The sequence below is a fragment of the Heteronotia binoei genome, chromosome 1 (genome assembly GCF_032191835.1).
Source record: "Heteronotia binoei isolate CCM8104 ecotype False Entrance Well chromosome 1, APGP_CSIRO_Hbin_v1, whole genome shotgun sequence".
Taxonomy (NCBI): Eukaryota; Metazoa; Chordata; class Lepidosauria; order Squamata; family Gekkonidae; genus Heteronotia; species Heteronotia binoei.
Window position 1 is genome coordinate 33,012,440 of NC_083223.1, and position 24,229 is coordinate 33,036,668.

Sequence of the window (24,229 nt, forward strand, 5' to 3'; positions counted from 1 at the left end):
ATCTCTGGTTTGGCCTGAAATATTATATATATATATATATATATACACACAAATTCTCAGTAGTTCCTAACTCTAAATCCTGAAATTAAACTGCACTTTTGTCAATAGAGAGATTAGCATGTTTTCTCTCAGTCTTTTGAAGAGACTTGTGAGTTCTGTTTGAGGCTGAAGAGACATCTACTGGCTTTAGTATTCTCAAATAAAAGTAGCCATCTTCTTTTCTTCTAAAATGCAATCTGATACCAGCTCTCCACAATTTACCTGCTTACACATCCTGAGTGAGACACAAAACAGATTCCATAACAATGGAAAAATCTTTTTCTCATCCCCCTTTTGCTACTTACCACCAGCCTGATATTAATTTAATAACAGCTATGAACTGTTTGGAAATCAAAAGATACTCCTAATGTAAATGAGTGGTTAGAATAGGTAAAGGAGATATGTCTGATGATTAAGTCCACATCCTTCTAAAAGAATAAAAATCTTGAAGAACAGATCTGAGTGGTTAAAGATCATTAATCATATTCAGATCAAAACTGTTGAGTTATAGTGAGCAGTCTGATAAGCATTTATTGGGGGGGTGGTCTGAAATTATGTTTGTAAGTTTGTGAGTAATTAATAAAAATTGTTTTACAAACAGCCTGATGAGGAGTTCTGGGAAACTCAAAAGGTTGCACACTACTGTGCTACATTTCGGTTGGCCCTAATAATCTTATATTCTAATAACAAAGTCAGCCAATATTTGGTTCCTTAAATCCGATGACTGTAGCTGTAAATGGGCAAGACAAATATTTCACAAACCTAAAAAGGGCCTCAGGGTTACAGAAAAATGCTAAATTTAAAAGATTAAAAACTGAGAAGTTATCAAATGTTATTTGATAAGATAATAGTCCAGTAATGATAAGATAATAGTCTGGGCTACATGACCAAGCCTAAGAAGCTTTTAGAGGCTTAAAGATACCAGCTGGAAATCTATGCACATGGATAAATAGTGTGATCTGTTTTTAATCTATGCTGTTTTAAAGTGTTTTAAACTATTACATAATTTATATTTGACACATACTGCAATTTCTATGATATGTTTTAGATTTTGCTCTGTGATGTGCCCTGAGCCCACTTTGTGGGGAGGGCGGAATAGCAATTGAAACAAACAAATGAACAACCAAAAACAACAACAGCACCTGCAGCTTTAAGCAACAGATTCCCTCAGTGACAGTTGCTAGGCAATCACAGTATTCCAGTCTAGGTTTTTGTGAATGAGACGGGGAGGAGGGGGCAGGGCCCTTTCCAGGTCTATTTTTTGCCTTTAGAGGATTTATTTGGGCCAGGTCTGACTCCAGTGCCAGTTTGGAAAGTTCTTGAAGATTTTGGGGTGGAGTCTGAGGAGGGCAAGGTTTGGGAAGGGGAGAGGAAAGGCCTCAGCATAGTATAATGCTGCTGAATCCACCCTCCAAAGCAGCCATTTTTTCTAGGGAGACAGGCAGAAAGAAAGAGGGGCAGAAAGAGTGATTGGGGGGGGAAGGCAGAAAAAGGGAGTGATGGGTGGGGAGGGGAGGGAAAGGAAGCAAAAGTGACAAATATGGAGGAGAAAGTAAGAAAAGCGGTGGCAGGAGGGAGAAAGAATGAGAGACTGAGAGAAGTAGGAGGTAAAGGAGGGAATGGGAGAGCCACTCCTGCTAGTTTCTTGTGGGTCCCCCCACTTGCAAATGATAAATATCCTGACTTGGATATCCCCGGCTAGCCTTTGTTCATCAGATCTTGGAAGCTAAGCAGGATCAGCCCTGGTTAGTATTTAGATGGGAGACCACCAGGGAAGTCCAAGGTTGCTATGCAAAGGCAGGCAGTGGCAAAACCACCTCTGAATATCTCTTGCCTTGAAAATTCCAAGGGGTGCCATAAATCAGCTGTGACTTGATAGCAAACAAGAAAAAAAATATTGCACCATTCTGGATTTCAGAAATTTTCCTATGTGTTATCTATTACTGTTCATTCTTAGTTCAAAATGATCTAAAGACAGCATCCTAGCAAGAGATTTTATAGCACAGTTCCTTCGTTCTCTTTAATCTTGTTTCACTGAAGCACTACTGAAGCTGAACTACTGAAGTTGCACTACTGAAATAAGGCAATACACCCTAAATCATAGTTTAATAGGCTGTATGAATTTCCTCTGCAAGAGGATAAAGCACACCCTGCCATTTAGTTACAATCTCTCCTGGGTTTAATTTTAGTCTGCAGGGTTTAATCAACTTAAATTGGTACCTTTACAGATTAAGTTATTCAATTGGAGCCAATTTGGAACAGTGGGTAAAGGCACATTTCTAAGGAGATTTAATTCTAGCCCGTTACTGAAAGAAAAAAAAAATAAAGATACTTTTCTGTACATTAATATACTCCCTGAAAAAGGTTCCTGTACTACTATTTTAATAACAAGGAAGTTTAGAGCTAACTGACTGACTGAGCAGGAAGGATTAAAGGAAATACTCCTTTACACAGAGCATGATTAAAATGTGGAATTTGCTGCCAGAGGATGCAGTGGTCAAAGGAACAAACAGCTTTCAAAGACAGATATGTGGAGGCTAAGTCTATCAGTGTTTACTATTCATGGTGACTTGAGGGGAACCTCAACATTCAGAAGCACTAAACCTCTGCATCCAAGAGCCAGGAGGCAACATCACGAGAAGGTCTCAGCTGCCATGCTCTGTTGCTGGCCCTCCAGAGGAACTGGTTGGCCACTGTGTGAGACAGGATGCTGGACTAGATGGACCACAGGTCTAATCCAACAGGGTTCTTCCTATGTTCTTATGCTTTTATTAAATCAACTAGAAATCATGTTGCCATCTTCAGTTTCATTTAATGGGGTGATTGTGGGAAACAAAATGAACATCCAAGGTTCTTCACTATTCTGGAAGTAAAATAAGTTAGTCATTTTTGCCCAGAGAAGCTAGCATGGGTCCATCAAAGAAGTAAGCCTGGTCTAAAACAACTTGTCTTTAAAATGGGCCATAAGACTGCTGAGAAGCTGGCAGCATTTACAGTATGCAAACCATGCATGCCTGCATAGAGTCACTTTCTACTATGAGTATTTAACTTGTTTATTGCATTTATTCAAAATATTTTTAAATATACTCATCCTGCAATAGCACACCCTTACAAGCCAAAATCAATTTAAGAACTCTATTTTTATGCACTCACAAATGGAAACTATATCATCAACAATAAGAGACTAAAAGGCTCTTTAGAAAACTCAAGCATGAGAGATTTGTTGCTTCCCTCTGCGTGAACAAGCTAGTTACAGTCTGTCTGGCACTCTTTTGGGAAACATCTGCATCATGTCTCACATCTCAAATATTGATGCAGGGTTAAGAACTGACACAGCTTATTTTCATGGAGAGAATCTGTTTCTACATGCAGTTAGTAGAGAAAAATATGCTTCTCCCATCGCTTTTATCACTACCTGTTGTGGGTTAAGTGTACAAAACAAGGCTGTATCTCCATAACACACCACCCACAGGGGAAACCCCACCACCTCCAGCATGCACATGTACACACATACACAGTGGTGGGATTCAAATAAATTAACAACAGGTTCTATGTCCTAATGACCATTTTAACTATATCAAAAGATATACTGAAAGGTAGTTTAATAATTCACGCATTAAATACTGCAATAAGAACAGTAAAAGAGGTAAAGACAACTAGATTATGTTTAAAGAAAGATTTATTGAAGATATTTCCATATTGGGAGTTCTGGCCCTCACATTTAAAGGGATGGCACACCTTTTCAATGCCTTCCTTTCATAGGAAATAATGAAGGATAAGGGCACCTTCTTTTGGGGCTCATAGAATTGGACCCCCTGGTCCAATCTTTTTGAAACTGGGAGGGTATTTTGGGGAGAGGCACTACCGTCCTCCACTGCGAAGACTGCCCATTTATACTCACTCTCTGTTTCCTATTACTCAGCCAGTTTTTGATCCATAAGAGGACCTGTCCTTTTACTCCATGACTCTCAAGCTTTCTAAGGAGCCTTTGATGAGGAACTTTATCAAAAGCTTTCTGGAAGTCAAGGTAAACAACATCTATTGGGTCCCCTTTGTCCACCCCCTCAAACAACTGTAACAGGTTAGTGAGGCAAGATCTTCCCTTACAGAACCCATCCTGAGTCTTCCTCAATAACCCGTGTTCATCAATGTGCCTGCTCATTCTGTCCTTGATAATGGTTTCTAACAACTTTCCCGGTATTGAAGTCAGACTGACTGGCCTGTAATTTCCCGGAAATCCTCTGGAACCCTTTTTAAAGATGGGGGTGACATTTGCTACCTTCCAGTTTTCAGGAACGGAGGCAGATTTTAATGAAAGATTACATATTTTTGTCAGAAGATCAACAAGTTCAACTTTGAGTTCTTTCAGAACTCTCGGATGTATGCCATCCGGACCTGGTGACTTATTAGTTTTTAATTTGTCTATCAGTTGTAGGACCTCCTCTCTTGTCACCTCATTCTGACTCAGGACTTTCAACACCCCTTCCAAAATTAGTGGTTCTGGAGCGGGCAAACACTTCTCGTCTTCCACAGTGAAGGCAAAAAATGCATTCAACTTCTCAGCCATTTCCCTACCCCTGATGTAGCCCATCTTTGTATTCAGGTACTCATGATGTTATACATGGTTTACTAGCCTTCCCCTTTAAATCCGCACAACCTTGTGCAGTAGGTGGGGCTGACAGACACAGCACCATCCTTAGGAGATCTAACTCAGACTCTCACACAGGTCTATGCAACTGGGCTGCATAGGGAAATGGCTTTAGGATTGCACTGATAGTGACTGATTGAAATCAGCCTGTGAGTTTTGCAGGAATTTGACCTTCAGTCTTCCCAGTCCAGAATTCTGATTGCAACAAATCTTGGCTTCTTCTTCTGGCCAATTAAATAAAACACGATTGCTCCTAACTTTGAACAATTTAAACAATTGCTTTGAACAATTTTGAGGAAGAGAAGAAGAAGAAAAAGAAGACCATAGATTTATACCCCACTCTTCTCTCTGAATCAGTCTCAGAGTGGCTTACAATTTCCATTATCTTCTTCCCCCACAACTGACTCCCTGTGAGGTAGGTGGAGCTGAGAGAGCTCTTCCAGAAGCTGCTCTTTCAAAGACAACCTCTGCAAGAACTATAGCTGATCCAAGGCCATTCCAGCAGCTGCAAGTGGAGGAGTGGGGAATAAAACCCAGTTTTTCCAGACAAGAGTCCGCACACTTCACCACCACAACAAACTGGCTCTTGATAGAAAGGATAAACAGGATAGAAACCTGGTAAACTAGTCACTAACTGCTGTTAATACACCTATGTCCTTAGTAATGTTTGATTTTTTCCCTCTTCAGTGTTGGATCCAACCATTTTCTCGCCATAAATACCAACAACTGTCCATAACAATATAATTCCCAGGGTCCTGGGTGGGACGTGCCAAAAAAGTACCTTTTCAGGTTCAGGTATATTGGACTGGGAATATATTGGTAATTCCCCCCCCCATTTCCAGTTTTTTCAGGACCATTATTCTGTATGGGGAATGGCTGGGGAAATGGAACAGTTGTTTTGAAAGATTTCCAGGTGGCCGGGGGAGTTGTTTTTAGAAGAAGAAGAAGAAGAAGAAGAAGAAGAAGAAGAAGAAGAAGAAGAAGATGATGATATTGGATTTATTTCCCGCCCTCCACTCCGAAGAGTCTCAGAGGGGCTCACAATCTCCTTTCCCTTCCTCCCCCACAAAAAACACCCTGCAAGGTGGGTGGGGCTGGAGAGGGCTCTCCCAGCAGCTGCCCTTTCAAGGACAACCTCTGCCAGAGCTATGGCTGACCGAAGACCATTTCAGCAGGTGCAAGTGGAGGAGTGGGGAATCAAATCCGGTTCTCCCAGATAAGAGTCCGCACACTTAACCACTACACCAAACTGGCTTTTAGAGGCACAAGCACCACAATCGCAGGGAAGCTGCTGGTGCCTGTCCTTTCAATCAGTGGCTCCCAACCTTTTTGGCACCAGGGACCAGTTTTGTAGCAGACAATTTTTCCACGGACTGTGGGGGGTGGTGCAGGGGTTCTTGCTGCCCCAGGCCACCCTGCTCCCATGTCCCTGCCCCCATGGGGGTCTTTAAATACGGGGGAGACTGGGGCTGCTTCTGGCCACCTCCCCTGGAAGGGGAGGCAGCCTCAGAGTGAGGCCACACTGCCTCTTTCGTCCACCACCGTCTTTGGAGTGAGGCTGTGTGGGTGGGCAAAAGGGGTGGTGGAGCAAGCCTGCTCTCCTCTATGCCTGGGAAGCAGGGCTTGGAGGAGAGCACACGCCGCTGATCCATCCCACCGCTCTCAGCTTCCCAGATCTGTGACCCAGGAAGCCAAGAGTGCTGTCCCTGTGCAGCCTGGATGCTAACACACCACGGACCGGGACCGGTCCATGGCCTGGGGGTTGGGGACCCCTGCTTTAAATAACCCCCAAGTTTCAAGTCGATTGGACCAAGGAGTGAGTCCAATTTTATGGGCCTCTGAACATTATTTCCAGTGGAAGGGGGGACAGAAAACCCTGCAAGCTGCTTCCAGGGCAAACCCCCCCCCCCAATGTCTGCAAGTAGGAATCACTGACAGACAGCGAGTTCAGCAGAACTTCTACAGAACTCAGTAATCCCAGAGGAACCACAAGCCAATGTGTCAAGCCAGAGAACCAAAATCAAACCAGAGAATCTTGCAGTGGAACCTGAAGCGGGGTGGGGGTGGGAGGTTCAAGCCCGTTACAACCAGTGTACAGACTGCTATGGAAGTGTCAAACTCATTTTGTTATGAGGGCCGAATCTGACATAAAGGAGACCTTGTCTGGCTGGGCCATGTCAGGCTGGGCCATGTGTGTTCCTATTTAAAGATTAGGTAGCAAAGATACAAACTTTATAAAGGACACAAACACAAATATATTTCCTAAAAAACTTAAAACATGCTAAAAGCATTAGCACTTGTTGGTCTTAAAGGTGCTTTCTTTGTATTTCTCCCACGGGATCCAAGGAACTGGGCAAAGGAAGCTCTGGCTCTTTCCTTCCTTCCCCAGGGGACTGGGGGGGGGGGAGCCTCAGCAAATAGAAGGAAGAGAGGCTTCACTCAGTATCTCTGCTGTGCGATTGAGGGAGCCTGGCAAAGCAAGCTATTCCTCCTCCTTCCTCCCCAAGGGAGGAGCCTCAGCCAATGGAGAAAATAGAAGTTTTGCTCTGCAGTTCCTGTGCAATTGAGGGAGCCTTGCAAAGCAAGCTGTTATGCAGAAAGGAGAAAGAAGGAAGCAGATGACAGTCAGTTGCTCAGGGGCCTGATAGGAGCCCTCCGAGGGCCTGATTCGGCCCCCAGGTCAGATGTTTGACACCCTGGCTTTGCAGAACGAAGTGTCACTCTGGCAATGTGAGCTTAAAAGGCTGGCCTCCCTAAAAAAGCAGTGTGCCAACCAAAGCTGGTTATACAAGCTTGAGCAAACACGGGTGGAGGACTCACATGTCCAGGCAGAGGTTTTTTTTTACCATCACCTGAAAGCTACTACAGTTGGAGCACCCAAACGCATGCCACAGAACCCATCTGAACAGATCAACCGTTGGCTGGGGAAAAGCCCGGCTATCAAGCCTTGTTTTGCATACATGGCAACACGCTCCAATATTTATCTCTCTGCAAAAAGAAAAATCTGTCACCTAATTTGACTGCCATTTGCAAAAAAAGCCAAACAAGCCCGACGCCCCCACAAGCGTTTGCAGCCCACAGACCTTCGCCTACTCATCCTTCCAGGAATGAAAGTGGGCAGGGCTTCCTGACTCCGCGAGCGCACACGAGCGAGCGGAGCCCTTCTTTGCCGAGGGGCATGCCGGGTCTGGTAGTCTTTCAAGCCTCCTGCCTGCTGCGCTACCGAGCGCAAGGACTACGAGTCCCAGAAGGCGCCGCGGTGGTTAGCTTGAGCTGCTTTTTCCTCGGCGCCTGGGTTTTAATCACACGTGGGAGTGGTGAAGCTGGAAGGGGCTGGAGGGAGTGAGACGCAATTCCTGGCAGGGCGTGCGTCTAACTTGTTCGCTTGGGCTTTTTTGCAGTCTGGTGGGGAAAAGAAACTGGTGAGTTTTAGGCACTTAGAGGGGAAAGTCCCCGTTGATCCGAGGGTGCCCGACCAACAAACGGTTCTATAGAACCGATAGCACATTAGGTAACGGTTCCATAGAACTGGTGCGAACCTGCTGAATCCCACCACTGCACATACACGCACATGTGCGCGCACACACACACACACAGAGGAAGTCTGATATCAATAGAAACTGTACTCCATTGCAAAGTAACCCCATCTTCAGCAGTAATCAAAAATTCCCTTCATAATTAAACTAACACTAGAGTTAATAAATCAATGTGATATGCTGAGAAATCCTATCAACACAAGGTATCTGTCACATTTCTATCCCACCTTTGAGGGTCTGAGGACAGTCCTGATGGCAAGGTGTGCCTTGGCATGCTGTATTTAAAGATGTGTGAAGAACAAGGATAGAAGGAACATTAGATGCTCCAGTGTAAACCCTAGATGTGTAAATCAACCTTCCAACATTTTCAAGTTGGCTTTGCTCCTCTGGCAGTCATTTTGTAGTGATGCTGCTACCCTTTCCCAAATTCCAGAGGTGCCTGCAGGCACCACAAGGTTGGGAACATCTGGCATAGACAAACTTGTGCCCAGATAAGTCACTAATGGCTTCAGTGAAATTTGATACAAATCTAAAAACGTAAATGTAAAAACTGTGCCAATATGTAATTCTATAATGAAACAATATGCTGTTGTATGAAAAAGATATGTTATTTAATAGGATCCTCCGATACACACACAGTGACACAACTTCCACAGTTGCAAGGAAGGTGCCATCTGAACATCCAAGGACAAAATCGTGTCTTTTTGGTGCCAGGAAAATATGATCTTCATCCAACAAGCAGCATGACCTGGAGTCAAGACTACAGGATACAACACATAGTAAATAATTGTGGATCAGCTAAGCAGCAAGGCATTTTTTTTTAGCAGGAACACACAGGAACGCAGTTCCAGCTGGCTTGGTGTCAGGGGCTGTGGCCTAATATGCAAATGAGTTGCTGCTGGGCTTTTTCTACCAAAAAAGCCCTGTGGGAAACAATGGTGATGTCAGGGGTATGCGGCCTAATACACAAATGAGTTCCTGCTGGGTTTCTTCAAAAACAACAAGAAGCCCTGCTAAGAAGTAAAATCAGAAGGTGCCTCTGCCTGTGCAGGAACTTCATGAATTACAACAAACCACATATTGCAGAAATTGAACAAAGCACCTTTTACTGCATCCTGACTGAAGACCACACTAGTCTCATGCCCACATACATAGGGCCAAATTATAGTGACCAGACAGTGCAGCTACCAATTTGGGACAGTATATCTGGATGTGGATCCCATTCTCCTAAAACTGTTGTGTGTGCAATGTACCATCTTTCTAAAAACCACAAAGAAATTCAACATTGTCAGATTTGTGTTAAAGAACCGTTTCAAGATGCAGGCTATACTGAAAAGGAAACTGTTTCCCCTTCTTCTTGCTTTTGAAGATTTTCCCTTTACTGGATTATTGGAACTTTAAATTATTTCCATACATTGTGTAGCATTTAGATGTTAGAAGTGCTGTAGGAATGAGGTTAATCTTGTTTTTAAACCACCCCATAGTGGGTTGCAGGACTGGATTAATGAGAATCACAAACATGCTGGCAACACATCAAGGTCAACACAGTCCAGAGAGTTGCCACTTCTAAGGTGTTTCTGCAGACTTGCCATTTAAACTCAGAGATATATACTTTCCAACCTTGCAAAATGAATGAGATGCTAACTTATTCAAGGAATCCTGATCCCTTCCACTATTAAATGCTATTGTTCCATACACTGTATTACTCACTTTTATACTCAAAAACACCTGCACATCTGAACTCTATGGAAAGGTCATCAGTTTCTTATGTTCATCCTCCCACATTCAGGAGCCTACACATTTCCCATTTTTAATCACCTATGCCTCTCAAACTGTGCTACATCAGGTCTCCACAGTTTACCATCTCTCATAAGAGTACTGAATGTGAGAAGAGTCTGGCTAGAACAGATCAGTGGTCCATCTAATCCAGAACCCTGTTTTGCAATTACAGCCCAAGCAGTTGCCCCAGAGCAGGGGTGGCCAAACTTGCTTAAATGTAAGAACCACATAGAATGTCAGATGTTTGAGAGCTGCAAGACATGAACAAATATTACACAAATGTCTTTATTAAAACTCAATACTTTATTTGCACAGAAAGATAAAATACATATGTGTGCACTTGACAACAAGACCATGCTAAAAGAAAACTTTTTAAAAAAACAAAAGCTGGGAATAACAGTCCCAATAAGACCAGCATTGGGAAAGATTAGGGAATTATTTTTTGGCCCCAGTGGGAGAAGGAAACACATATGTACCATATAAATAACTAACAACTGTTTGCATCATTATGCATCTCTCTTTGCTGTGGTACCAAGGTTAGTAAACACAGCTCCTACAACAGCTTTGAAACTCGGGGGGAACCCTGTGTCACCCTCTTTAATTCTGTCCCTCCTTGAGTGGCTCCCTCGGCTCTTGTACTCTCTTTCCCAGCTCTAGGTCTCAGGGCAACCTCTGTGGTGCTGGAGAAGAGCTTGCAAGCCCACCTGTTTCCCTTTCCTTCCCCACTTCATTCATGGCAGAAATAGTCAACTACCTATGGGTCAGCTCTCAGAGGCTGACTGAGATCCGGATGCGAAGGATGCTTACTTGAGAGTAATCCTGCATTAAGTTTCTCCTCAGCCTCCAGGAACTGCAGAATATATGTAAAAGAGCTCGTGTGGCTCCCAAGCTGCAGCATGGCCACCCCTGCCCTGGGTGGAGAGACCAGGATAGAGAGACCAAGATCTTTCCCTGATGCTGGCTCCCAGTGCTCATATTCAGAGGTCTGCTGCCTCTGGAAGTTTCCTAGCAGCTTTAAAGGACTGATCCTCTATGAATGAGTCTAATGTTCTTTTAAATCCATCTAATGTTCATGACCATCTTTGTGCACTGGCAGCAAATTCCATGATTCAACTACTTGTTAAGAAGTACGTTGGCTGGTGGTGGCAGGTCACACAGCCAACACACCTCGCTCCTAGACCCTTCAGCCATTTCTACCTATTGCAGATTGTGAAAGGAGCAGCTAGTGGGGTGACCTGCTGGAATGTGGGATATGTTGCTTGGGGAACACAGTGCAGTCCTACTTTAGGATTGTCTGTTTGATCATGCAGGCCAAATACCAGCCTTGGTGTTTAAGGCAGAATTTCCAGCATCCTCAGGCAATTGCTTCTGCACAGCTGCTTTGATAGCAGGTTCATGTTAGAATGCTGCAGCCACCCTAACTGGCATTTGCTTCTGAAATCTGAAGTTTGAAATTTACACATCATCATAATGCAGCAACACAGATGAATATACAAAAACTGCTTATAATTAAGTCTCGCTAGTAAGGGAAAGGCTTCAGTTGGCTGGTCATCTGGCTTTTCATTATTCTGTTTAAGTATAAAGCTATTCTTACCCAAACCTTGAGCACTTTTTACTTGGTATATTAATTAAAGCTTACAGCCTTGCATCAAAGGGAACACACAGCCAAGACTGTCCATGCAAGACTATATTTTGGCCTAAGTGAACATCATGAGAACCTAATGAAAGCCAGAGCTTTCCGATATATGGCCTGGGCTCACTCAGTCAAGAGATGTTCTTGTCGTATGCAATAGGTAACCTTCAACCCAAATACAAGTGGGTGGAAGAACATGTGACAACTGTGCAATACTTTTCAATGGGGGAGGTAATACAGGGTCCACAACACACACACAGTTTCTTCTTCTGAATGGACTGAGTGAGATAGCAGACTGCTAAGCAATTTTTCTGCCTTTCCCCTCCTACTGAGGCTTTCCATCAAATTAGAATATGAAGACAATGGACTATATTTTAGGAGGTGAATAAAACAGGGTTGCTCTTATGCGTAACTGTTGCTCATTGATTATCTTCTGTGCAGGCACACACAGGGACTGAGCATGAGCAGGCCTGCCATTGGAGAGGTTTTTACAGCTAAAAGCCTCCAGGGGGTGCTGCAAGCTGGAGCTAAAGTCTTAGTTTCCACTCAGGAAAGATGCATTCCTGTGCCGTGGCACCCCCACCCTCAGTGCTTCTAGCACTACCAAAGCAAGAGCATGCAGCAGGGCAGGAGGGAAAGCATGTGTGCCTGCACAGAAAATACTCAATGAACAGTTCCATTTAAGTGCAAACCTGTTTTCACCATCAATCTTCTGTGCAGTCCCATTTTCATGGGCAAGCACACTTACTCAGATACACTGAAATGGAAGTTACTCTCCATATTGGTAACTCTACCTATATCTATGGGCCGGTAACTTCCATTTCAATGTATCTAAGGAAGTGTTCATGCACACAAAAGCCCGTACCTTGAATTTTGTTGGTCTTAAAGGTGCCACTGGACTCAAACTTTGTTTGAAATATATCTCAAAAGGGCATAGTATATGGAGTCACGACTCTCAAAACACACCATTTTGAAAACCTTCTCCATTTATAAAGACAGGATTTCCCGGGTGTTCATGAATTTAAAAGAACATTGTTAGCATCCTGCAAGACTATTATGTCCTTGTTCCAAGCCTCCATACAGTGAGGTTGAGATGATCCAGATTGTGGTGGAAAACTTGGTCTATGCTGATCAGTCTAGTTGTTTGGGTAGCAGAATATATCGTCTGTGGGAAACCTCCATCAGACCTGGAAACAGATCTGGCAAGGCCAAAAAGGAGTCACTAAGATCCTGTCTGAGTTCTCTCTCCTGGCCTGATAAGTATTGGGAATGGAGGGAAAGAATACAACAAAGTCCCCTCCCAACACAGTTGGAATGCATAATCCCCTAGAGAGCCTATGCCACCTCCCTGCTTGGAAGCAAAATTGTGCAGCTTTTGAATAGATTGATCTGTGGAGTTCCCCAAAGGACAAAAAATGGTTCCAGATACACCAGATTTAGGGACCATTCATATGATAATGTCCCTGTTGTGCTTAACCTGTCTGCCTCTACATTCATACTTCCAAGGATGCGTATAGTCTGGATGGAAGCACTGAGCTTCTAAACTGCTAGCCAGATTGGAATGGCCTCCTGCATAGATCTCTGGATCCTGTGCCACCCTGTTTGTTCATATAAAACACAGTGACAATACAGACTGATCCCAAAGGATATCTGAGAAGGAGCTAAGTGCATAATGAACTGTGTGCAACTCCAGTAAGTCAACATGACACTGTTTCTCATCCTCTATCCACCCACCTTGGGCTCCACAATGAGCCCTCCAATTTAGTAGTGAAGCATTTGTGGGGATAACTACATCATGTCCTGGCATCTCAAAGGACACGTTCCTAAGGCCAAAGACTGGATAACTTGTCTAGGAATGGATAAACTTCTGCCAGTGAGGATGCAGCTCAGCACTATATAAAGACCAAAAACAGAGTTTTAGAGGTCTCAAATGCAGTCTGGCAAGATGCAGAACTGTCACAGTCAAGCCTTTGGCAAGGTTTGCAAAACTAGGGAATAGTGTGTCATTAACTGATCTTTAGAGTTAGCAACCACCAGCCCATCATCCAGATACAGAAAAATATGGCAACCCTGTAGCCGTAAATGAGCTACTACTGGAGCCATATATTTAGAAAATACTCTGGGTGCCACTGCCAGACCAAAAGGCAACACCGTAAACTGCAGCACGATTCCTGCAGGGAACCTTAAGAATTTATAGTATTGCTGATGAACAGAAATATGAAAATAACTATTGTTCAAATTGATAACAATAAACCAACGATTTAACTTTAATAATTTCAAAATTGAAGGGATCAAAACCATGCAAAATTTGGAAACATTAAGAAAAACATTTAACTTTTAGAACTAGTATAGGTCTTACTCCTTCATCTTTTTTGTCGACCAGAAACATTCTGTAGAGAAAACCCTCTTCCCAGAGGTTCTGACAGCCCCTCAGCAGCACACTCTTCAATTGAAGCACCCAGTGCACACCCAACAATGAGGCACAGCTCTTTGTTTGTCCTTGTCAGGATGTGTCCTGCCATGAGATGTTTTATTGCATTCTGTTGCTGCATGCTCAATATAACTCTGCTGCCTGATGGCTATCCTGTGTCAAGGGGGTGGGGGGGAGGTGATGTTTTTCACTTTGTAGTTTAGAAGCCATCTTTTCATTGTTTAGATTTGACATCTTGTTGCCATGAAAAAAAGGACTTGGTGCCTGCCTCAACCTAGGCTACAGGATTGGCTTTGGGAAGGTGCAAACCGAAAGGATTATGTCAGGGGTGACCAAACTGCAGATCGAGAGCCACATATAGCTCTTTCGCATATATTGTGCGGCTCTCAAAGCCCCTACCACTCCATCGGCCAACTTGGAGAGGGCATTTCTCTCTTTAAATCACTTCTCCAAACCAAGCCAGTTGGTGGCTTGGAGAATGCATTTAAAGTTAAAGTTGCTTTATTTATTACCTCTCCTTCCCCCCAATCTTCCTTCCTTCCGGCTCACAAACATCTGACGTTCATGTCTTGCAGCTCTCAAACATCTAGCATTTATTCTATGTGACTCTTACGTTAAGCAAGTTTGGCCACCCCTGGACTATGCTGTCTCCAGCTGATATACAACTTGCTGTGAAAAAGAGGGGGGGGAGCCATATTTGCCCAAGCATTTTGACTATAATTTTGTAACCATTAGCCTCATTCATGAAAACCCCCAAGCAGAGGGTTGACCCCTGTGTCAAAACTATTAAACTCTACCTTTATTCCGTAAGAGAGAGTCTACTTGGTTGATACCTGGTCGATCCTCACAATCCTTCCATTTGGTCTTAGCCTTCTTGGCTGGTGGCTCTGAGGATGCATGCTGAACCCGAGAAAAGCACAATTCCAAACAGACCTGTTGGAACATGGATCCAGGGGACAGAGCCGACGGTGTCAAGTCCAGTGCCAACTCTGCTGAAGCCAAACTGGACGCAAAGTCTGAGGCTTTAAATGCCTTTTCCCAAAATGTTGCCTTTAATTTGGAAGAGGGGTGAATTTTTGGCAGCTCGTACAAGCTTGGGAGCCCTTTCCTTTTCCAGATCAACCATGGTTCAGTGTTCCCCTTGCAATGCTTGGCCAGAAGAATTTAAGGACAGCCCAAGGATTCTGGGTACCCATGTCAATGAGTGCACGGTCACCAACCACCCCACCGCCAGTTCTGCTCCCTCAATAGAGGGTGAGGATCAATGTCACTGCAAGCCACCTACTAGGACCAGGAGTGCTTTCAGGTGCTGCCAGCTACTGCAGGTAGATGAATGGGGTCATGACAGGGCTGGTTTTGGGGCCTTAGGCAATTGCCTGGGTCCACCTAATGGGTGGGCTGGCATTGAAAGCACTTTGCAAGAAGCCAGCCCAGAGCAGCACACAACATGCATACTTAGTATGCTAAGCTCTGAGCTCCCAACAAAAAACTGCAAAAAGGGGCAGTGAAGACTTAGAAGAGGGAAGGGAGATCATTATATCTAATATTAAACTGGACAGCCTGTTTGAATAATAAAAAGGCATGAAATTGAACCACCCATAAATAAGATAGGGGATACTACCTAGCTGGGGACCTCTAGATGCAGAGAAAATTCTAGTCATGCTCAGAAGAGAGGGAATGATGAGAACAACTGTCAGTTAAAGAGGAGGGAGAAGGAAGATGAAACTGATCAACCTCCTGAAATTCAGAATACTCTTGGGGGGGATCTGTAATGGGAGCTAGGATTTTCAAACTGCCCCCCCCCCATTTCTATTAGGACCCCCAGGTTGCATGAAAAAATTCAAAAATAAATGAAAAATTCTAAAATGCATGAAAAAATTCAAAATACTTACATGACATTGTATGATATATGCTAGGCCAATATTGACCATTGTCTCTCTTCAGCCATACACGAACCGTTCTGTAAAAAAGGGGGAAAGCATCTTTAGCATTTCCCCATCATCATCAGATCACCTTTTTAAAATCAACACAACCACACAGATTTGGGCAACAGGGATTCTTAAATGTAACCGGTCATTATGATCTAACCGCAGGAGTTCAGGTAGACTTAAAAGAAAGGGGACCTATTGGCTGAAAACTACTCCCAGGGCAGCTTGAGTGTAGCCTAGCAACCCTTTGCAAGTCTATGTCCAGACTTGTGAGATTGGAGTTTCTTGACATGGAGGCAAATAATATAGAAGTGCAGACCAGGAACCTTGGAATAAGATCAGGAAGGAACTTTAAAGTTACTTGATGGACTGATATTCCCAGGTTGAGGTGCAGGAAAAGGAAAAGGGGGTGGGAATGGTACAACTGGGAAAATTACAGTGTTAGGACAAAAGAAAGGTTAGTATGGCATCAGCTGCCACACTGCCATACTGTTCCTGAAACATTAGGCAAAATAAAAAGTCAGGACATAAAAAAAGATGTTACAATGCACAAGTAGCTCTAGGAAATATGTAAGCTAGAGTCTTTGCTTCAGAAGTTTTAGCTATACTCAGACACTATTGCATTCAGGTCGGATTTCTCTATATAAAACAGAGGTTGGTTTCCTCACAGGAAACTGGAACTGAAAACAGGGACTGCTGTTTGGTTTAGAATCCCATTTTGTGATCCAGGTGGGGGAGGGGATATCAATCAGCCCAGATGAACACATCTGAACCGCTCCAGAAATTAAGGGCTTCTTTGAAGGTTTCTGAAACCAGAAAGCCCTCAACAGCACTCCACACCTGACAGGAGGGAGTACACAAACATGGCAATAACCCACATCAGTCACCAAAGTCAGCTGTGAATGATGGCAGAACACAGCTTCTCTTATTCCTAAATGGATTTAGACAGTCTTATCACATCCCAGCTGGTATTTTCTTACATCACAGGTAAGGAAAGTTTGAGTCAGTGGCACCTTTTAAGTTCAACAAAATTTTATTCTGTGTATGAACTTCCATATGCAAGCACACTTCTTGAAGAAGTGTGTGCATGTACACAAAAACTTCTGATCAGAATAAAACTTTGTTGGTCTTAAAGGTGCCACAGGACTCAAATCTGTTATGCATACATGTTTGCATCACTAATGTTAATGTACTCCGGATTTGTTAAATGTATCCTTCTATGTTTTAGATTTTTTTTTAAAGTTACTTACAGCCTGCCTTTCTCACAAGGACTCAAGGCGGATTATACCTAGTGAGTCAGGATAACCAACAAAATAAGACATTCAATAACTAAACGCATTGGGATTTTAAGTCTGGAACCAGCAGAAGGAACTGAAGCATTAGCATGATATATTAAGCAGTACAGAAACTATATAATAGGATCCTACTTACAATAAGCTATATACAGCTGTATAGAACACAGTCCCAATCATTTATCAGGCCCAATCATTTATATGAATGATTTTGTACAGTGCAACCCTGCTATAAATGGTACTCAAAAAACTCTACAAATATAAAATGTGTGCACACAGAGGATTATGGCTAGGAGGAAGGGAAGCTAGTTGCCTCTCTTAGAAGCTCTAGGGAAAAAGCAATTAGAAACAGAAAGAAGCTTTCTGGGTAGATTTAATATAAAGATATCCTAGCTCAGGCTAATATTTTACACAAGAAGACATTAGTTCTTCAATACATGTTTGATACGCTGTTTACAGCTCAAGGTCCATATGTTGTGCCAGACACAATTATACATTTGAGCTGATTTCATTTAGCTGCATTATGTGCTTGTTTTAAGAGAGTGGTAAAGCTGCAGTACTGCAGTCTGAGCTCCCTGATCACGACTTGACTTCAATCCCAGTAGAAGCTGGGTTCAGGTAGCCGGCTCCAGGTTGACTCAGCCTTCCATCCTTCCGAGGTCAGTAAAATGGGGGGAAAGTGTAGATGACTGGGAGAAGCAATGGCAAACCACCCCATAAAAAGTCTGCCGTGAAAACGTTGTGAAAGCAACGTCACCCCAGAGTCGAAAACGATTGGTGCTTGTACAGGGGACCTTTCCTTTACCTTTTTTAAACTTCAGGCTGTGTCTGAGTCTAAATTTGCAACTAACAGTTTTTTACTATCCTGTGTAAAGCAATCCATTCAACTCTGCATGTACTTACACTGAAACTGGGCTAATAACTATAGTTATTGAACGACGGGGTCCAATTTGAAGCCATTCCTGGCAGGAGAGCTTGATGCAACACAAAACATGTGCAGAACAATGGAATGAAGAGGGTTTGAGGGGTCAAAATTACTGGTATGCAATCAGTTCTGATGACCGACTGGGGAAGATATATAGAAATAAAAGGAAATTAGCAGTGGAAAAACATCTTTAATCCAAGCACCTCTTAAACCATGATAATTATTAACAATCTGTGAAGGCATGTGCACCCACACCAATGAAGCCACGTTACAGCATCTATTTAATTCCCCTTTCACAGTGGCACAGTTCTCTCACAGATTCAATGTGGGGTATCAACTATTGGCTAATGAATCATCAGTCACCATCTCTGGCCTCCCATTGGTTGACTCCTCTGCCCCCACCTACTGCAGACCCAGGAATGTTGAACAAATTGCCAAAACAATCTAACTTCAGAGACATCTCCGATACTTCTCTGTCTACTGGCCTCAGAAAGGACTGCTGCTCTACTGTGGCCTCACAAAAGGCATCACTGCTGCTGCCAGCAACAGACCTCTGCTGCCCCATCAATGGCCCACACAGACACAGCCTCTAAAAGTCACCAAAATAGCCAGGGAACCTCTGCCTCAATGCAACTAGGTAGCAAGGCCTGGCACCACTGGGAGTGTTTCCTCAGAGGACATGGCTGTCCCACCTTAACTGTCTTTTTAGCCTCTTTCCTGTAACTCCCTCACTCTCTCCTCCCCTCAGCCTCACCCCAGGACGGTTAGCAGAGAAGGAGATAGGGTTGCCAACTCCAGGTTGGGAAATTCCTGGAGATTTGAGGGGCAGAACCTGGAGAAGGTTGAGTTTGAGAAGGGGTACAATGCCATAGACTCCAAACCAACAATTTCCTCCTGGGGAACCACTGTTGCCAGTCTCCAGGTGAGGGCTGGAGATCACTCAGAATTACAACTAACCTACAGATGGCAGAGATCACTTCCCCTGGAGAAAATGGCTACTTTGCAGAGCAGACAGATAAGTAGGGTGCTTAAGAGCAACAACGTTATCAGAGACAGACTGTTGGTCACTAAAGGCCTCTGAGGCAGAACTCATTGGGGCCAGTCCTGACTCGTGGAAAATTCCTGGAGATTTTGTGGTGGAGCCTGAGGAGCGCATAGGAGTTAGGGCTTCAGAATGCAGTTTGCCAGACAGTTTCTTGTTGCAGAAGCTGACTGGGTGATTTTGGACCAGCCACAGACTTCCAGACTAACCTGGCTCACAAGATTGTTGTTCAGATCAAAGGGGGCAAAGAAGAATGATGTAAGCTGCTTTGATCCCCACCCCACACTGTGGAAAAAGACTGTCCTTTTCTTATGTAGAGGCTGCAGGGAGGGGGAAGGCAATGGAAAGCTGAAGTCAGAGGGGCAGATAAAGGGAAGAAAGGGTTGGTAACACCAGATTAGGAAATTCCTGGAGATTTAAGGGGTGGAGCTTGGAGAGGGTGGGGTTTGATGAGGTGTGGGACCTCAGACAGGTACAATGCCATTTCCTCCTGGGGAACCACTGTTGCCAAGCTCCAGGTTAGGGCTGGAGATCACTCAGAATTACAACTGCTCTCCAGATGGCAGAGATCAACTCCCCTTGAGGTGGGGGGGAGTGAATGCCCTCACTTGAGTGGGTAGAAAGACAACAAGGGGATGCCACTCAGCCAGAGCCTCTTTCTAGAGCCCGTTGTATTCCCCCCCCCCTCCACAATGGGCTTTATTCCTAGTCTCTAATATAAGACTTGAGTGGGGAATAGAGAATACAAAGAAGGGTTGGTTTATAAACAGAATTCTGAGGACAAAACAGAATCACTGAACAGTAGTACTTTTAGAGCTAACTCAGAGGGTTTTTTGGGTTTTTAAATCAAATTCTAAGGTCTTCCCAAACTTACTACAAAACACATGATTGTTCTTAAGATATCATGATGGGCCTCCCTTGGTACTTTACCCACAGGTAGAACATGGAGTGCAGGGACATCACATTTTTAAAGCAACAGATACAGCAATTCAAAGCTGGAACATTAACTGATTTTTTGTTTTGTTCACATACTAGGCAGTTGCTGCAATTTAAGTGCTATGTCAACTATTACAGACACCTACTGGATAATACCCCTACGATTATTACTGATGAGCAACAATTATTACAGATGATGGGACTGGCCAATCCCAACTGCATCCCTAGCCAAAGCACTGTCCATCTAAGTTCTTCAGCCTATAAAATAAAAACAAACCAAGACCAGCAAGCTACTTTACACTTCCTGCAGAAACTGCCACACACTTTTATTGTTCTTTCCACATTCAACTGATTTTTCCCCTGAATGTACGTAAACATGTCCCTCTTTTGTGGCACAGGGTGCACCTTCCCAGATTTAAAATGTGTATGTATTTATATATAAGGTCAAAGATTCTTGCAAATTTCACTTGCCTAGCTTTGACAACACATGTGATATTGACTCAGCTCCCATTAAAGCCGTCAAGGCTGTCTAGTCTTCTGCAATGCATTCTTCTCAGTTCCTTCATCTACCTCCTATCATGTGGAGATGGGATGTAACACTAAGACACACTGCAGACATACAAAGTCTTTGAATTGAGCTCAAAGAGTAGGATAAAGGAAGGAGAGGATTCAGTGTTATGGCGTGATCAAAAACTAAAGCAGGGGAACCAACATCTTTTAAGCAAGCCCAGCTGAAAAAACAGTAGTCAGAAGAGGGGGGACATTACCTCCCCTTTAATGCCTTAAATGACCTCCCTGCTCCCCAGTCCCTACTTCACACAGATTCATACTTAGATCTGGGCCTGCAACAGCTATCCAAAGTACTTTGGGCCTAACTTTTCCCAGCTCTGCTGATCAGAAAGATATTAAGGAGACAATTGAGTTGGAAAGCTGGCTCCCAAATTCATTCCAGCTAGAGAAAGTACATAAAAAGAGGCCTGTTGGATCAGACATTCATCTTTTTAAGTATCCCGACTCACACAGCACCCACCCTCTGAAGGTCCAGCAACATGGCACAGAAGCCAAGGTCTTCAATGATACTGCCTCCTGGTGCTGCTATTCAGGGAGCATACATGTGCAATATCTAATACACAAAGAGAATGTGGAAAGTTTCAGAGAAGAGCTTTTAGGCAGCGTTTGCATTCTCTCGCCCCTAAAACATACCACTCAGGATACACATTTCACACAAAATTCCTATACAAAGACAATTCTTGGTGAGAATACATGTGCACAAGCTTCACATGCAACAACCATGCCCAAGGATAAACTGACATGTACGCAATCCTAAAAATCTGCTCCAGATGCCAAAGACTCTTTCTGATCTGAACAGCAAACAGATTGGTTAATCCCATTGTATGCTGAAACCATGCCACGCTGTGCAGCACTGACTACAAAAGAGAAGACAGCAAGAAGTATAGTAGGCAAAGAGCTTCCAGCTAGAGGGGTTATGACTGCTTGTTGTAGCTAATGAACTGATGCAAGAGCACTTCATGTTAGTTCTAGTTCAGTGGAGCGCTACTAAGAACTCAGTGCTGGATTTTTGCTTCTTTCTTCAGCCAGATTTGAAACAAAGCAATTTTGAATCAACATCTACTTGATTCAATGCAACAAAGACCAAACAAGACGACGCAAGGCCTGAAAAATAAGTTTCAGAAAAATGCATTATTAAGCAGAGGCTGAATCAGCTTCCTAATGTTTGAGAATGCACAAGTCAAAGAATTCCCTTTATATTTCCATCATCCCAGAATGCTTTAAGCATTCTTCCTGAAAAGGAGAGTGACCTAGGGATCAACTGAAATGGCCAGAAAATGATGCTGTTCTCTAAGGCAAGGGGACCCAGCTCTTATACTTGAGATTTAGAACACAATCCTATGAACAATTACTCTGTCTGAACCCAGCTGGCCTGGATCATATACCTTTGCTCTTTTCACATTTCTCTCTGGTCACTGGAGGAAGTTGTCCACTGCAAAATTTGGAGCTCACTGAAAAACATCAGAATTGCACAGAAGGGATATGTCTAGTGCCAGCAAAAGCAAGTTCCATGGCAAAAGACTACTCTCACAGCTCCTGCAGGGAAGCATGCACAGACCCAAGGTACAAGATTGTACACTTCCTCAAGTTACAAAGATGTGCATTGCACATGTGAGAGATGTAGCTCAGGGACTGTATTTACCTCGTAGTTTTGCATTTCTGCAGCCAAAATCTCAATGTCATGCTACTCATAAGCAGTACTCTGCATGCTCAAATGTAACTTGCAAACCACAGCTGGCCAAGTATTTTTTATCCTGCCAACAGTGTACAAGAGAATTGTTCAAGAGGGCATTTTTATAAAAGGAACAGGGCTAAAGTATAATGGAATAGTTCAGGAAGGCACTGTATAAAGGGAAGAGAACTGTAGTCTGTGCCACTGTTTATAACATGTATTATATTACTCTTATGGAACTGTTTTCTACTTTCGTAACGTCACCTTTTTGCACTGTCTGACACTTTCATCATGCTCGAGTCTTTTTGCATTGTTTATAATTTTTGTAATCCTATTGCATTATTGGATCACTCATAGTACTGGCTGTATTGTTTTACACCATGCAGTCCACTGAGTCTCAGAGAGAAAGGCAGTCTGTAAGTAAAGCAAATACATTTTATGCAATACATTCTTCACACCCACAAAAGCAGCCCTAGGTATTAGTGTAGCTGAGCCAATATGAACAAGGTGGTCATGGACATGATCAGCAACAGTTTCCACAACTGCAGTGTTTCCATGTTCCTAGGAACTGTAACTAACCCTACTTTTTTGTCTATCCATGCAAATGAGTTCTAAAGGACAGCTAGAATGAGAAATAGGTTGTATGAATCAACTCTAGCAGAGGGAGCAAAATACAAATATAGCTTCAGTATGCAAGCACCATTTAAAACTCATTAATCCAGAGAAGAATGAACAGTTCTGCAGTAACAAACTTTTAAGCAGGTCTTGTAGCAGCCAGCCTAGCCTAATCTTCTCAGAGCCTGGAAGTTAAGCAGGGTTTACCATGGAGACCACCAAGGAAGACTGTGGTTGCTTTAAAGAAGAAAGGCAATGGCAAATCACCTCTGCTCCTTCTGGCTTTGAAAATCCAATGGAGTGGAACTTCATGGGGTTGCATGAATCAGCTGTGACTTGATGGCCCAGTTCACTATACTGAGGACTGTGACAAGGAGAACTTGAGTCCAGCACCTGCACCTGGTACAGCATCTCACAGACATTCAAAAATAACCAGGGCCATATTGTAGGATAAGGATTAGACATGGGCACGAACCGAACCATGAACCAGGATATGTGCTCAAATCAGGCTGGTTCGTGGTTTGCAAACCAATGGTTCAGAACCATGCCTCCCACAAACTGCCCCGAACTTCCCAAACCTACTATGGGAGGTTCAGAAGGTTCAGGGTCAGTTCCTGCCCATTTGGCTTCCCCAAGCACCAAGTGGTTGCAGGGGGCCTGAGGAAGCAATGGGAAACAGTTTAAACTGCCTCCCCTCCGAGCCCCAGCTGAGCCCACAGGGAGAGGTCTCCCCACAGGATCAGCTGCTTTGCTGGCTCTGCTGAGCTGCCCAGTTTCAACCAGGCAGCCCAGCAGAGCTGGCAAAGCAGCTGATACTGCAGGGAGTGGTCTTCCTACAGTATCAGCTGTTCTGCAAGCTGTCTGGTTTCAACCAGGCAGCACAGGAAAGCCCCAGCTGAGCCCATGGGAAGACTTCTCCCCCCACAGAATCAGATCTTTTGCAGGCTCTGCTGGGCTGCCTGATTTCTACTGGGCAAAGAGCCCATGGGGAGAGGTCTCCCCAGTCTTTCTTCACTTCCCCAGCTAGCCTGCTAGGGTTGGCTGGCTGGCTGGGAAAGGGAATAAAGGTTGGGGAGATATGGACCCATAGGATACAGTTGAGAGCCATGAGCCTCCCTCCCCCTCCCTCGAGCCATAACAAACCACAAAACCCTGAACCATGAATGATTTGGGGAAAACGTGG

General features: G+C 43.8%; 1 protein-coding gene across 2 annotated transcripts in view; it reads right to left on the reverse strand.

Annotated features, from left to right (window-relative positions):
* WDFY2 (WD repeat and FYVE domain containing 2) overlaps positions 1 to 24,229 on the reverse strand; it is a 79,114-nt gene that overhangs the window by 29,352 nt on the left and 25,533 nt on the right. The window contains exon 2 of one of the 2 annotated variants that reach the window (XM_060233311.1): positions 15,959 to 16,026. The exons of the other annotated variant lie outside the window; for it this stretch is intronic. Coding sequence (XP_060089294.1) covers positions 15,959 to 16,026 — 68 coding nt within the window. The remainder of the gene's footprint in view (positions 1 to 15,958; positions 16,027 to 24,229) is intronic. 2 annotated transcript variants of the gene reach the window in all.